The sequence below is a fragment of the Lampetra planeri genome, chromosome 24 (assembly GCF_965212315.1).
Source record: "Lampetra planeri chromosome 24, kcLamPlan1.2.h2, whole genome shotgun sequence".
Taxonomy (NCBI): Eukaryota; Metazoa; Chordata; class Hyperoartia; order Petromyzontiformes; family Petromyzontidae; genus Lampetra; species Lampetra planeri.
This window is the reverse complement of record NC_136130.1, coordinates 11,976,639-11,990,626: the sequence shown is the minus strand read 5'-3', so window position 1 is coordinate 11,990,626 and position 13,988 is coordinate 11,976,639. Positions and strand designations below refer to the sequence as shown.

The window sequence follows — 13,988 nt, the reverse complement described above, 5'->3', positions numbered from 1 at the left end:
GTTCACACGTGCACCGTTTCTTCGTCTGGAAGGGGGGGGGGGAGCCATCTCTCTCGCCCAGTGCTATTGGGTTACTCGGCAGAGAGAGAGGGGGGTGCTCGCTCGTCACTCAGCGTCTCTGTCTGCGACGCGGGCTCAAGTCCCAACCACTTAAGCTAATCAGTGATGACGCTGCCAGATAATTTTAAGTGTTTCTCCATTCACGTAAAAATCATCATTCCAGGTGGCAGAACCCGTCGCCCGGGCAGAACTCGGCAGTAAATATTTACTCGGCGAGTCGGTGCAAGGTGTTGGCGACAGCAGCGTGAAGCCCGAGAGTCGTCGTTTGGCTGCGAAGTTGTGGGGGCGCTGTGAAGTGAATGAAACCCTCCGCTCGTGTCGCCTCCTGTGTGTGTGTCTCTCTGTGTCTCTGTGTGTGCGTGTTCCTGTGTGTGTGTGTCTGTCTCTGTGTGTCTCTGTGTGTGTGTGGTAGTGTAGCGGTCGGCACACTGCGCTACGAACCTGGCTGCCCGGGTTTGATTCCCGCTCACGGCCAACGACAACCAGTGGTGAAAATCTGAACCGGTGCTGGGCCTCCCCTGAGTCGACTCGGCCTCAAATGAGTGCTGTAGTGTGTAAACATCGCCACTGGGGAGACAAAGGCGCCCGTGCGTGATGCTGGCCACCCACCCCTCGTGTGCCACAGTGCCGGCCTTCACAGGTGCTACTCGCTAACAGCACTTGCCCCACCAGTCTGTTAACGCTTCACGGGGAACCTTTGTCTTTGTTTGGTGCACAGCCCGTCGTCGTTCCGGACGGCCCCGTCCCCTGGGCCACACGCGACCAGGTGGCGTACGTCGCAGAGCAGGTGTCGCACCACCCGCCAAGTACGTGCCCCTCGCCTCCCGCCTCCTGCTCCCACCTCGCCCCTCGCCTCGCCCCTCGCCTCCCGCCTCCAGCTCCCACCTCGCCCCTCGCCTCGCCCCTCGCCTCCCGCCTCCTGCTCCCACCTCGCCCCTCGCCTCGCCCCTCGCCTCCCGCCTCCAGCTCCCACCTCGCTCCGCGCCTCGTCTACGACGACACTTCCTCTCCCTTCTCCTCGCTTGGGGTCACCTGACCATCGCCTCGCTTCCCATCTCTGCCTTTCCACTCGCATCCCACACGAGATGTGCCGTGGCTGCGGCTCAGGTTCAGACGTCACTCGCCGCTGATGTCAGCCATGGCCAGGTCGATCGAAATCTGGTCTCCAGATTCGGAGACCAGATTTCGCTGCGGCCGCGCCGGGCCGTGGAGTGTGCGCGTGGAGAGGAACCCGCGGTGTCTCTCGCTGCCCCCTTGCAGTCTCCGCCTTCTACGCCGAGTGCTACAGCCGGAGGATTCAGTTCATGGCTCACATCTGGACCAAGTCCAAGTTTCTGGGGGTGTCCGTGGGAGTGCAGAACATTGGCCGAGGTGGGAGCCCCCCCCCCCGCACCATCACCGCAGATGCTTGCCCCCCCCCCTCCCCCCACGCAAAAAAACAAAGATCCACCATATAGCCTTTAACAGACTGTTGGGGCAAGTGCCTTTAGCGAGCACCTTTGAAGGCCGGCACGGCACACGAGGGGTTGGGTGGCCAACACCACGCCCGGCCGCCTTTGTCTCCCTAGTGGCGATGTTTACACACCGCACTAGGTACTCATTTGTGGCTGAGTCGACCTAGGGGAGGCCCTGGATCGGTTCAGATAATCGTCACTGGTGTTGGCCGTGAGCGAGAATCGCAGTGTTCATGGTGCAGCACGCTAACCACTACACTACGGCTCCCCTCCCACGCACATACACACACAAACGTACACACACGTACACACACCCATCCCAAGCACTTGGCTTTCTCCCACCCAGCATCCGCCTCGATCACAACTCCGGCACTTGCCCTGGCCCTCTGCAGGACACTCGCCACGAGGGGCACAATCCGCCGTTGGACGTCGTCCTCCCCACGCCGCGTTGGTCTTGGGGGTTGTTTGGCCATACTTCACCGTGCGTCCCAGTGCGGGTGTCATTTTGGTTTTTGGTTAACCCGCCGTCGTTCGTACAAATTGCAGCTGACAATCGTAGAGGAACCGTTGACAAGCTGGAAGGCAGCGGCCGCGCGGTGAGACGGTACTACCAAAAAGTGTCCAAGCTCTAGTGCCCTCTATATATTAAGATGTTTCCATTCTATGAATGAGTGGACATGTGGGAGGAAACTGGAGCATCCGGAGAGACAACCCACGCATGCGAGGGAGCAACACTCAATCCCAAAAATAAGGGACAGATTATATCAGTCCGCCGTTTGATGTGCCGCCTTCGCCCACAGAACGGGATTTTAGAAACCTTTGTGTGATCCATCAACCCTCGCCTCCACAGTGCTGGGATTACAGGCATGCATAGCCAACAACGATTGGTAATGAGGGTGCCAATGACTGGTTCAGATATTACTCGTGGGCAGTGTGACAACTGCAGTGAATAAGAGGAGGGAGTGTTCTCTCCTGCTCAGTTGGCCACGTGCAGCTCACCGGCACCGGGCACGCTGCAGCGGAGGGAGATTGACTTTCAGAAGTTGGGCCGTCTGGGCCCTTTGGTTTTTTTCCACAAAATCAATAATGGACGCCAGGTGGTGCGGACAGACGGCTATGGAAAGGTCCCCCCCCCCCCTCCGCAAAATCAATAATGCACGCAGGAGCGTCACAGGCCGCGACGGGCACCGAGCACAGGATCTGACGCTGCAATGTTAATGAAGCCAAAGCATCCGTAACAAAATATTTGCAGCATGGGATAGCCCCGACAGGATGACAAAAGATATACGTCATCACGTGGCCGGCATCTCGCCGTTAAAATTATAGTCTTTGCCATCTTCAGTCTCCTGGCCATGCTTGGGTTTCAGAGCTTGCTTGTTCATTTGGAAGAGCGAGAGCGAGACACGGGCGTTGGTGGTGGCGTCTCGGCATGGCTGGGTAAAGTGGCCGCATGTGGCTATGGATGTTGACCTGATTTCAGGCGCAGCCCCAGAAAGGGTGAGTTGGTGCAGTCTCACAAACCGCCTTCCTTTTTGAAGGTGCGTCAATGATGCCTTCTCGTCCACGAGATTCAAATGTCGGCGCACATGGCGATTTTTCCCTCCTCCCTTGGCGATTCAATCACCTGTCACGATTCAGTGGAAGAGATGTGGAGCACCCAGCAGCCTCTAGTGGCTCTATTGGGGTCACATGATCCCATTATGTTACACACACGATCTAAAAATAAATAAAAGATTCTCCCGCCCAGAATGTTACGCGCATATCATGAGCGTGATAATTTATTTTACTCGACGAATGGCTGCATTGTTGCAGGCCGGGTGCTTATCTCAAAGATCCTACGGCACTTTTATGAAGATCGGCAGCACGATTTGTGTGTTGATTTACGGGCAGTTCCTGCTTAAAATCTGCGGTCAAATGTCACCATTAATTGAAATTCATGTCAATTTTTTAGCTGCACAATATTAGTGAGAACTGCATATATATGTGCAGCTTACATTGTTTACATACCTACTACATTGGGATTTGGAATACCAGTTCATAACATTGCATTTTAGTTTAAGTGAATGTTAAATAATGAAATGTGATATTTTTTTTGTAAAGGTGTACAATGTGGTTGTTTAAATCCGTGTGAAAATATATAGCCTGTTTTCCAAATAATTTAAACTTGCTGTGATCTGTGCATGGTCGCTCATGCAACAGCACTATACATGTGTGGTTCGTGTACAAAGCAAGGCAACGATGCTTTATTGAAAGTTGCAAACAAGTGAAAGTAGGTCAACTCTTTATACAAACTAGGTCATGCATGTGTTCAATTGTAGTTTCTTTAAAAGCATGTGGGAGCACTGGCTGAGACGTCATCTTCATGTTCCCAAGGGCACTTCCCGCCACGTGCGACACCTCGCCCATCTAGCCCAGTAGCCGCGCAGCTGACCTCTCTCGATGCGCGTTCGCTTCCACGATTGCTCAAGGTGCTTGCAGAGAACGTGGCATTTATTTTGCCCTCGCAACACCAACTTTTAGGTGATTTAATTGTGGCGGCTGTTTATTGTATTGGGGGTTTAAATATAACTGGCAATAACCCAGGTATATTTGTAAGACAATCGGTATTCCTCAATGTTTTAAATATATTTTTTCTGCTGCCTGATTTGAAGGGTGATTGCCCAAAACGTCAGCTCACGCATCTATCGATTGAGGTCGCGTATATGGCAAATGCAATTAGGATTTTTCAAGTTCGGTTTTGTTTTCGTAGCACATTCCTGGGCATCCATTTGTGCTCAATGAGATTTTTTTTTAGTGATGGCGTGTATCATCTCCGCACCCTCTGTGACAAATTGCAAAAAAAAATCGGCTTAAAATTACCATACTGCTTTTGGAATATTCATTTTATTTTCTGGAATTCAATATTCATCGTTATTTGGATTATAAGATGCTTCAGTGTCGATGAAGCGATACAAATCTCGTCGCACAATCCCCCAACGTGTGATTTAAGTTACAAGGTAAAAAAAAAATTGTCTTATAATCCGGAGGCTACGGTCAGGAAGAGTAGGCCAAGAACGACCCGTGGCCACGCGCTGAGAGCTGCTGTCGTGTCGCAGGCTGCGTGTCTCTGCTCCGCCAGCAGGAGGACTACATCCTCACCTTCCCCAGCGGATACGGTCGGTACGTTGTGACGTCGATGCTCACGGGTACCACGTGGCCACCCTGGGGCGTGACGTGGATGTTGAGGCCCCACGTGGCACAAGTTGTAATGTCCGTGTGAAAGCCCATCAGTCGTCATCGTTATCAAACCTGTGGTACATGGCGGCTTGTGTTTTACTTTGCTTGTATTTATCTTGTGCCCAGCATTCTGAGCTTCTGGAACTTCCTAGAGCATTGATTGTTGTAATTACTGTCATCAGCAAATCTGAGATTGTCTTGTATATACCGCACGTGTTCATGCGTAGTACCACAAACCGTGTCCTTGTTCATGCAGGCACACAAACCTGTGTCGGTGGACCATTCACAACATCTGGACCACTCGGGTATCTCTATCACGTGCTAGTAAAGCGACCACATTTCTGGGCGGCTCAACCGGTACACGCATTGCGAGCTAGCAGCCCATTCCGTCCGTCATGCCCGCCCACTCGAGCACTGGCCCCGCCCACTCGAGCACTGGCCCCGCCCACTCGAGCACTGGCCCCGCCCACTCGAGCACTGGCCCCGCCCACTCGAGCACTGGCCCCGCCCACGCAAGCACTGGCCCCGCCCACTCACATTGACCCTGCCTACTGCACAAGGGCCCCACCGATTCATTCGTAGCCCTGACCGCTGCTCCGGGTCGCCCTTGCCTGTATCGCGTGTCGCGCATCGCGCGAAAAAGACCCAAATCCCAAATTCTACTCTTAGGTTTTTTCGGTAAAGTCACGTAGGTCAAAAAAAATAGCTACAGTGATTTTACTGGAGCAGTTACACCTGATGACGGAGGCTTGTGTTGCTTCCGAAACGTCATGATTGAATTTCGTTATTTTCATTTATTATTATTATTTTATTTTTTACCTACGTGACTTTACCGAAAAAACCTAAGAGTATGAATCCTTGCAGTCACGAAAGCTTCAAATCTAGAATCCCAAATTCTAGCCGATGCTTTGGGACTTCTCCTGAGAACAGGACGTTGTCAAGGCGAGGCTGCTCCGGCCAAAGCAGGATTCTTGGTTGCGTTACTTAAGTGGCGACCGATTTCTGGGAGTCTAAACCGTGTTGGGTGTGTGGGCGCGCGTTCCCAGATCCATCCTGACGGTGCCGTGGGTGGAGCTGGGGGGCGAGTGCTCCGTGCGCTGTGCGCGCTCGGGCTTCCAGGCCAGCGTCACCTTCCACACGAAGCCCTTCTACGGGGGCCGGCGCCACCGCGTGACCGCCGACATCTAGTGAGTGGCACGCGGCCTCGCGTCTGTGTGCGGAAGGGTTCACGCGGCAGGAAAAGTGGCCGTGTCGCCCTTAAGCAGCCCTTGGCCCAAAAATGCTTCTTGGTGGCACTCAGGGTGGCAAAATCTCCTAAAGACATTAGAAATTAAATAATTACACAGATTACAAATGTGTATGCGAGCAAAGGCACCGTGCTAGCTTTTTTTAATGGAAAAAAGGAACTTTAACAATGTATAGTTTATCTTAGTGATGCACCGTGTCAGCTATTATTCATTGGGGTTGTTTCACCATACTGCACCGCACTTGGAATTCGGATCGGTGATGGGGAGAGAGAGAGAGGGGTCCAGGACAGCTTCAGATGTAGTATGATGGTAGCCACGACCGGGAATCCAATTTAGGTCACTGTAACCCCCCCCCCCCCCACTGTATTTGGGCCATTCAGAAAATTGCGGCGTGAGTAGAGTGCGGACTGGGTCCGTTTCTGTGTGGAATCGGCCGCACATGAATAGAAAATTGTGGAACAGGTCTGGTTTTATGCGAAAAGGCCCCTTTATTTTTCAAAAAAGTGGCAGAATGTTCCACGAAATAGTTACAGAGATCAGGCCTCTCATCTCACGACGTGATGCACACAGAATTCTGAAAGAAACGTAAAGCAATAAATGGGATCTAACATTGCATGGCACTGTATATATGATTAAGGCTGAATGTACACATCTTGAACGAAGAGCAGATTACATTGTAATGGGTTCGCTTAAGCGTAAACTGGAAATCTAAGCGAACCGTCACTTAGTGCAGGCAGCCACGCGTGGTCCACACGGAGCGGTGACGGCAACGCTCGTCTCATTAAATACCCAAAACGCCCCCCCCCCCCCTCGTTGATGATGGAGACATCAAAACATGTTCACCAAAAATTGGTTCAAATTTAAATTCTCCCACACGGGCATCAATCCCTCTGGACTAAGTGCAGAGAAAACCACCTTTGGTGCGGTTCCCATTCATCAAAAAAGCCCCTCTATGCAGCTTCCTAATGACATGATGAATTAGGGTAAGTTATTGTCTGTTCTCCTCTGCATAATTAGTTCTCGATAATGTCTCGTCCTATGTGGGTTAAATGCATTTCTACGCTTTACTACCCTCGTACATTACATTCTAGTTATTTTAATGATGTTAATGATGAGAACACTTAGTATTATGTTTCACATTTAATACTCTTTGTCCAGGGCATGTTGGAAAATGTGGAACTTATTGGTAGCTTAAAAAAAAACTGTTCAAATTATGTTTACGCTCCGTTATCTGGATTTGTTCATAATCGCAGCGCTCGGGTTACACGGAGCGTTGCTATGGGGCTGTTGTACGGGCAGGGGGTACCCCCCCCCCATGCCGTGTACAGTTCAGTGAAGACGAATGCCTCCTGTACCCGTGTCGTGGCCTCGTGCTGTGTGCACGGACCGCCGTGTGTAGACGCAGCAGTGCAAGTGCCGCGTCGATGTTGACGCCGCGTCTTGGGACGACTTTCACAGGGCACGTCGCTCGTACACCGCGGATTTAATATCAGCTAGCACATTCCGGCAATTATTGTTTGTGCAGCCCACGTCCATCTCGCCTTCATGTGCTGTTCCTGTCCCTAGGATCACAGGGATTATTACGGAGAGACAATACATTGTTACTCTGGTCACAGTGCCTCTTACCTGATAATCCCCACTCCAAGCCAGCCTGGCACAGTTCTGGAAAATATCGAATGAGAATGTACACCTCAAGCTCGCTCGCAACGCTCACGGCTCCTCTGAGTCCACGCCCAGCACAAGCGGCCCTCCAACGTGAGCGCATGCGAATGCAGAAGCGTTTCGATGATTAATTGTCTTTTCTTGGTGTGACCTCGCAAAGACACGGGTGAGATGGCAATCCAGACCGGCAGTCACTTTTTTAAATCGTTTTACATATTGCAAAGACGCCCTGAAATCAAAATCGCCTGTGAGCATATCGGTGTGATTGTATTTCCACGTCCATTTGGGGTTAGTATGCATGTGATTATTGTGCAGGGAGTGGAGGTGCAGGAGTGTCGGCTCAAGAATCAATATTAATCAATGAATGAATAGTTCCATGCCGACTGGGCGGGCTTACACGAGTGACCCAAGGCCTGCTTTGGCTGCGGTGGTCGTGATGAAAGCTACAAAACAGCCTCTTGCTCTGAGACTCTACCCAGGTCGTGGCGCCAAGTTAGGGTGCCGTGGTGGTGAGATGTTAACTACCTCACCTGGTATACAGGCGGTTGTGGATTTAATCCGGACGCTGACGCCAGTATATTTGGAGTTTGCATGGTCTCCTCGTGGTTGCGTGGATTTTTCTCCAGGTCCTCCGGAGTTTCTCTTCCACATTTAGAATCAACATCACGCGTTTAGAGAATTCGGCCGCTATAAATTTCCCCACGATAAGCCACTTCGTTGAGCTATCATTTGTGGCCAGGTCACTTCTGAAACAGAGGTATACAGCTCCGTGGACCTTACCTGGTAAAATAAAACATTGAAGTCCTGTGTGAAGTCCTGTGCCGTGTCACGTACTTGGTTTGAGACGCCGCCGCCGCTGCTGCTGTTGTTGTTGTTGTGTGCAGTGAACCCAAGGAGAAGAAACCCTTCTGCTCGATAGAAGGGGAGTGGAACGGGGTGCTGTTCACGAAAGAGACGAACGTGGTACGTTCACGCGGTTCATCTGTGTACATCCCACTGTAACGTGAACGAGCATGTAACTGTCGCCATCGGACACCATAATGCATCATTAATGCACGCTTTAGCACTCGGCCTTTGGTTTTATCGATAAGCATATAAAAGTATTTGACATCTAAGCTTTTATTATTACACGTGGCCTACACGTATAATGTGATGTTTATTTGCAACCGTCAGCAGGGAGAGCTATGTCACGCCCAATATTGCATGAAACTACTGCGTGTAAGTACGTCCATTGCTTATCGAAGAGAGTCTCGCCAAGTCTCAAGACTCGTTTTCACGACAATTGGCTCGGTGGTGACAAGTGTTTGCACTTAGAGAAGCCTTCATGCTGACCGAGGAGGCTCCTGCTTGTGGCCAGATGGCGGCGTGCCAATACATTGGGAGGAGCGTGATGAATACGTGTGTAAGAAAACCGCATCGATCCATGATACATTTTGAGGGGCTCCGATGCCATGAGCTGGCAAATTTACATCCAGTTTATAATGAGCGTTTTTCCCTTCCGACGTCCCACGTTCACGATAGTAACATTTTGGAATAATAAATAAATGGCAGCTGCTTTAACATCGATGCCGTACAAAAGCATCGCAGCAAGGTGAATGTTTTCTTACTGTTATCGCTGTAGTCGTTTTCGTTATTGCTGCATTTCATATATTGGTGTGGCGGGTCGGTGGCGCAGCGATTAGCGCACCGCACTGTGAACCTGCAAATGAGTTCGACTCCTGCCTGTGACTAACATCAGTGGCGAGTGACTTCTGAAGCGTCAATTGGCTCCTCCATCACCTAAGCCTGCACCGACCAGCATGTTGAAGTATAGTCAAACACACCCATGCAAACTGCACAGCGTGGAGAGGCTGTCATCCGGCATTGGATTGACCAAGGCTCTAAATTATGGTAACAGTTATTCATATGACACGGTGCCTGTGAAACTATTTATGCAATGTTATTGATTTGTGCAAGCATCAAAAATTTTTTTTTACCACAACGGTTTTAATTATGCACGGTTACTTAAAAATAACTCCGTGTAACGCGCACAGCATTTGCTCACTCTAGAAGAGAGACCGACTTAATTTGAAAACAAATTATTTTAAAATGACGTTTCTTCCCGCTTGTTACACAAATCCTGACGCCACTGTGGTGTGCGTTGACGCGACACACAGGCAGAGACTCTCTCCCCGCCACGCCGTAACAAGTCTCTTCCCCCAGGCGCTGTCCAGATGCTGATGCTAGGTGCAGTCCTGTTCGCGAAGGTGATAATGATGTCAAGTTATATATAGCATCGGTCATGCGAATGTTACATTGTGATGGACGCAACTCCGTCAGCCGCAGCCTTTCCGCAACAGTTGTCTCCCGAGATGGAATTCGAGGCCCATCCATGATGTTTAAACATTTATAGGGGGAGAAAGTGCATCTCACGAGTTGATGTTGACCACAGATACATCGGAGGCATGCGGTGCCTCGTATTTACATGCACCGATTTCGAGCATTACCATCGTTTTGAGGAGACGAAAAGAAAAATACAGCCCTTGATTCATCGACTGCTGGAAGGCGGCCCTCCATGCCTTCCGATTACAGGGGTTGTTTGATCATACTTCACCACGCTGGTCGGTGAGAGTTGGTGAATTTGGACGATCCAGCAGGTTCATGTATCACACGGTACTGGTGTTAGCCACGGCCAGAAATTAAACGCGGGTGATCGGGTTCGTAGTGCAGTGTACGCTAACCACTGCGCCTCTGCTCCTCCCAAATACAGCATTTACAATCCTGTAAATGTGGGGTATCGTTTGAGAACACGTCCGTCACAAACTGGGCGAGCAAGCGGCGTCCTTGCTGGGCAGCGCGCCCAGCGACGCGGAGCGGTGGCCGGGGTCGTTTAAGGCCTCGGCAGCGATGTAAATCTAAAACAAGTGCTCTCGTTAATTGTCCCCTGGGCCCGCCCAGCCTCACGGCGGCGGCGCACTCTTCATGGACACGCGGAGCCTCCCGACGACGAAGAAGAAAGTGCGCCGGGTGGAGGAGCAGCAGGGGAACGAATCGCGACGGTAATGCCGCTCGGCCCCGGATCGCTCGCGCACAGCCGTGCAAGGGGCGGACGCAGCCGCGGCTGTGGCGTCGCGGCTGGCATGCCCCCCCCTCCCCGTGCAATGACGTTAAGGCTTTTTAGCGGTTTTGGCTGAATAATTATTATTGGCCTTGATTAGCCTCCCGGGAAATGTCGGTGTTTAGTCAACCATTTTGCAGAGGCTCACAAAAATTATAACTCGGATACCTCTCACATTTCACCGTAACTATACCCATTTTATTTTCTCTCTCGTTGAAATCAACCTGGGTCGAGACGCAGCATTGCCAGAAGTCTCGGCGTGCACGAGCAGGTGGCATTGCAGCGATACGGGCTGTGAACAAGACGGTCGCGCTGAACTCGGTACACCAGCGGTAAAGCGCGCGTGGCAGAGGCCCCGGTGCAAGGAGTGAAATGGGGTCATCCCTGTCCAATATCCCCCCCCTCCCAGTGCAGTTGCACCACCGACGTACTCGATGGTTCTGCCACTGGGATTCGGCAGAATAGACGGCGGCAGCACACGTGCATGGGTTCAGAGCGATCCTTGCCTTGGTTCTCAGGGTAGTATTCTACAAGCGAGAATACTCGAGCATCGCGGATGGAGCAAAACGCAACTTTCCAGCAATTTGAAATAACACGAACTGGAAGGTTAAAACGGAAACAATAATTAATTATTTAAATGAATCTCAGCCCTGGATCGTGTAAAATGCATGTAATCGTTGTTGGGGGGGTGGGGGGTGTGAATCAATACAATCTGAGGACGTTGTTAAATAATTCATTTTTAATTGACTTTAATGGAAGATTTTTTTAGAAACCAAAAAACGAAATAACAATTAACACGGTTCTCTGGTATCCCTGTTGGCATTTGGAGGTTTGGAGGCTCCATTTTGCCACCACGTAACATCTGGCACGGCGGTCACGGATGGATCTCTGGAGGTCACACGCCGTAGGTCACACGCCGTAGGTCTGCCTGTGCACTTGCGCCGTGAGCCCCTCCCACAGTCGCCCACTCCCACACTTTCAGACTCGCCCCCAGCTTCCTTTGCCCCCCCCCCCCCCCGAATTTTCACAGCCAGATGACGGTAGCCAGAATTGCATCATCTGCTGAGGATTAACGCCGCTATTAAAGGAGTAATTTAATTATTATTGTTAATCTTTTTTAAGCAATCTGACTTTTTGCGGCGCTGGTATGATGCCTATCGGAGAACGGAAGCCACGGCCATTACGAGTATCGAGAGCCCTTCCTCCTCTTGCATCAGCTGTGTGGTGGCCTCCAGGTCCTCGTATATCCGGCGCTATTAGAGGCCTGCGCTTGTCTTAGAATTTGCTGCCGTAGAGGCTCACGGGAGAGGCTCACACCGTTGGATAGAGGGGCCCTGTGACCTATGTCCCTTGATGCCACTCAGACTTGCGGTTGCCAACTGTCCTGGTTTTCCCAGGATTGTCCTCTTGTTGAGATGGCCCATCCAGTGAAATACAGTTTTCCGAGGACATTTAAAGTCCTGGGTTGTATCAGCTGCATAAGAACGAACCACGCAGGTGATGCGTTTTACATGTAGTAGTTCTAACCCTTTGCCGGGATTGAGATTATTGCAATGGTATGTCCCAATTATTTCTACATTAGGGAGGTGGCAACCCTACTCTGATCACCCAGGGTAGCAAAAGCTAAAAATAACGATTGAACCATTTTATCTCTAGGTCACAAATGTGTGAAAGCAAGGTCACTCCTCTGGTAGCCTTTAATGAGACATGTTTTTTAAAGAAGGATAACCAGAGTATTACAGAAAACCATTTTGGGCGGGAAAAACCCCCCATAACAAATGTGAATATTTTCATATTCCGTGGATGTTTCTAAAGGAGTGTGTCGTCTATAAAACGGATGGTAAATGTGGCGCCAAGCTTTCTACCCATGGTGGACACTGCCCGCGGTGGCCACTGGAAGCATTTGCCACCCCGGGTGATACCGCCCACAACCGTCTCGTGTCTCCACCGAGTTGCAACTGCGAGTGCACGTGCTGGGGGCAGCTGCCACGTGCTGGGGGCAGCTGCCACGTGCTGGGGGCAGCTGCCACGTGCTGGGGGCAGCTGCCACGTGCTGGGGGCAGCTGCCACGTGCTGGGGGCAGCTGCCACGTGCTGGGGGCAGCTGCCACGTGCTGGGGGCAGCTGCCACGTGCTGGGGGCAGCTGCCACGTGCTGGGGGCAGCTGCCACGTGCTGGGGGCAGCTGCCACGTGCTGGGGGCAGCTGCCACGTGCTGGGGGCAGCTGCCACGTGCTGGGGGCAGCTGCCACGTGCTGGGGGCAGCTGCCACGTGCTGGGGGCAGCTGCCACGTGCTGGGGGCAGCTGCCACGTGCTGGGGGCAGCTGCCACGTGCTGGGGGCAGCTGCCACGTGCTGGGGGCAGCTGCCACGTGCTGGGGGCAGCTGCCACGTGCTGGGGGCAGCTGCCACGTGCTGGGGGCAGCTGCCACGTGGGAGTGGCACCACGGCGGGGGCCAGCTGACGTGCGATGGAGTCCTCGTGGCGCCGCCTACCAACGCACGCCGAGACTTTTTGGCAATGTCTCGTTTCTCAACACGGCTTCATAAACAAACATCAGCGAGAGGGACCTACGTTATTATTTATCATGTATTAAGTGTGTTAACAAGCTGCCTGCAGCAAGTTGCGAGCCTCTGCAAAGTCAATAGCTAAAGGCTAACATTTGCTGGAATGAACATTTTCTTCCTGTAAGATTTCAAGCAAAAAGGTATTAAGTGATTCATCATTGATGAATACTGCACAGAATGGAAGGAGACTGATATTTAACTGTTATGAGATAACATTATGGTTGTACAGTGCATGTTTTAAAAAGAAAATGACAGTGTAAACCGTGATACTGGAGACATAAAATAATAACCGAAGTTTATAAAACTATTTAACATTTGCAAAAAAAAAATTATGTACCCTGGAATAAAATTTAGAGATGCGGGAAAAAAAATTAACAGCTCGTTTCACGTCAAACAAAGGGGTGGAAACGTAGTGCGGCGGTTATGCATTCGCAGATTGCTTTAGACGATTGCGGTTGAAATCCGACAGGCCACCCCGGTTAATACTGCGCAGTGTATTACCAGTACAAGACGTTCGCGCAGTGCTTGAAGATCCCCAGACGTCGCCCGCCAGAGCAGGCCACTGTAAGCCAAATGGGCCAAATTTTACAAATTCTAAAAATGACCCAGCTTACACATAGCAGTAGTAACCGTTGCCTCCTGCTGGTAGAGTCATGCCCACTCGCAGGCCATGTGCCGAGTCACCTT

General features: G+C 51.3%; 1 protein-coding gene across 1 annotated transcript in view; it reads left to right on the top strand.

Moving 5' to 3' along the window:
* LOC144726806 (oxysterol-binding protein-related protein 9-like) overlaps positions 1–13,988 on the top strand; it is a 45,427-nt gene that overhangs the window by 25,103 nt on the left and 6,336 nt on the right. The window contains exons 8-13 of the mRNA XM_078605723.1: positions 779–866; positions 1,321–1,431; positions 4,610–4,673; positions 5,777–5,917; positions 8,524–8,602; positions 10,577–10,677. Coding sequence (XP_078461849.1) covers positions 779–866; positions 1,321–1,431; positions 4,610–4,673; positions 5,777–5,917; positions 8,524–8,602; positions 10,577–10,677 — 584 coding nt within the window. The remainder of the gene's footprint in view (positions 1–778; positions 867–1,320; positions 1,432–4,609; positions 4,674–5,776; positions 5,918–8,523; positions 8,603–10,576; positions 10,678–13,988) is intronic.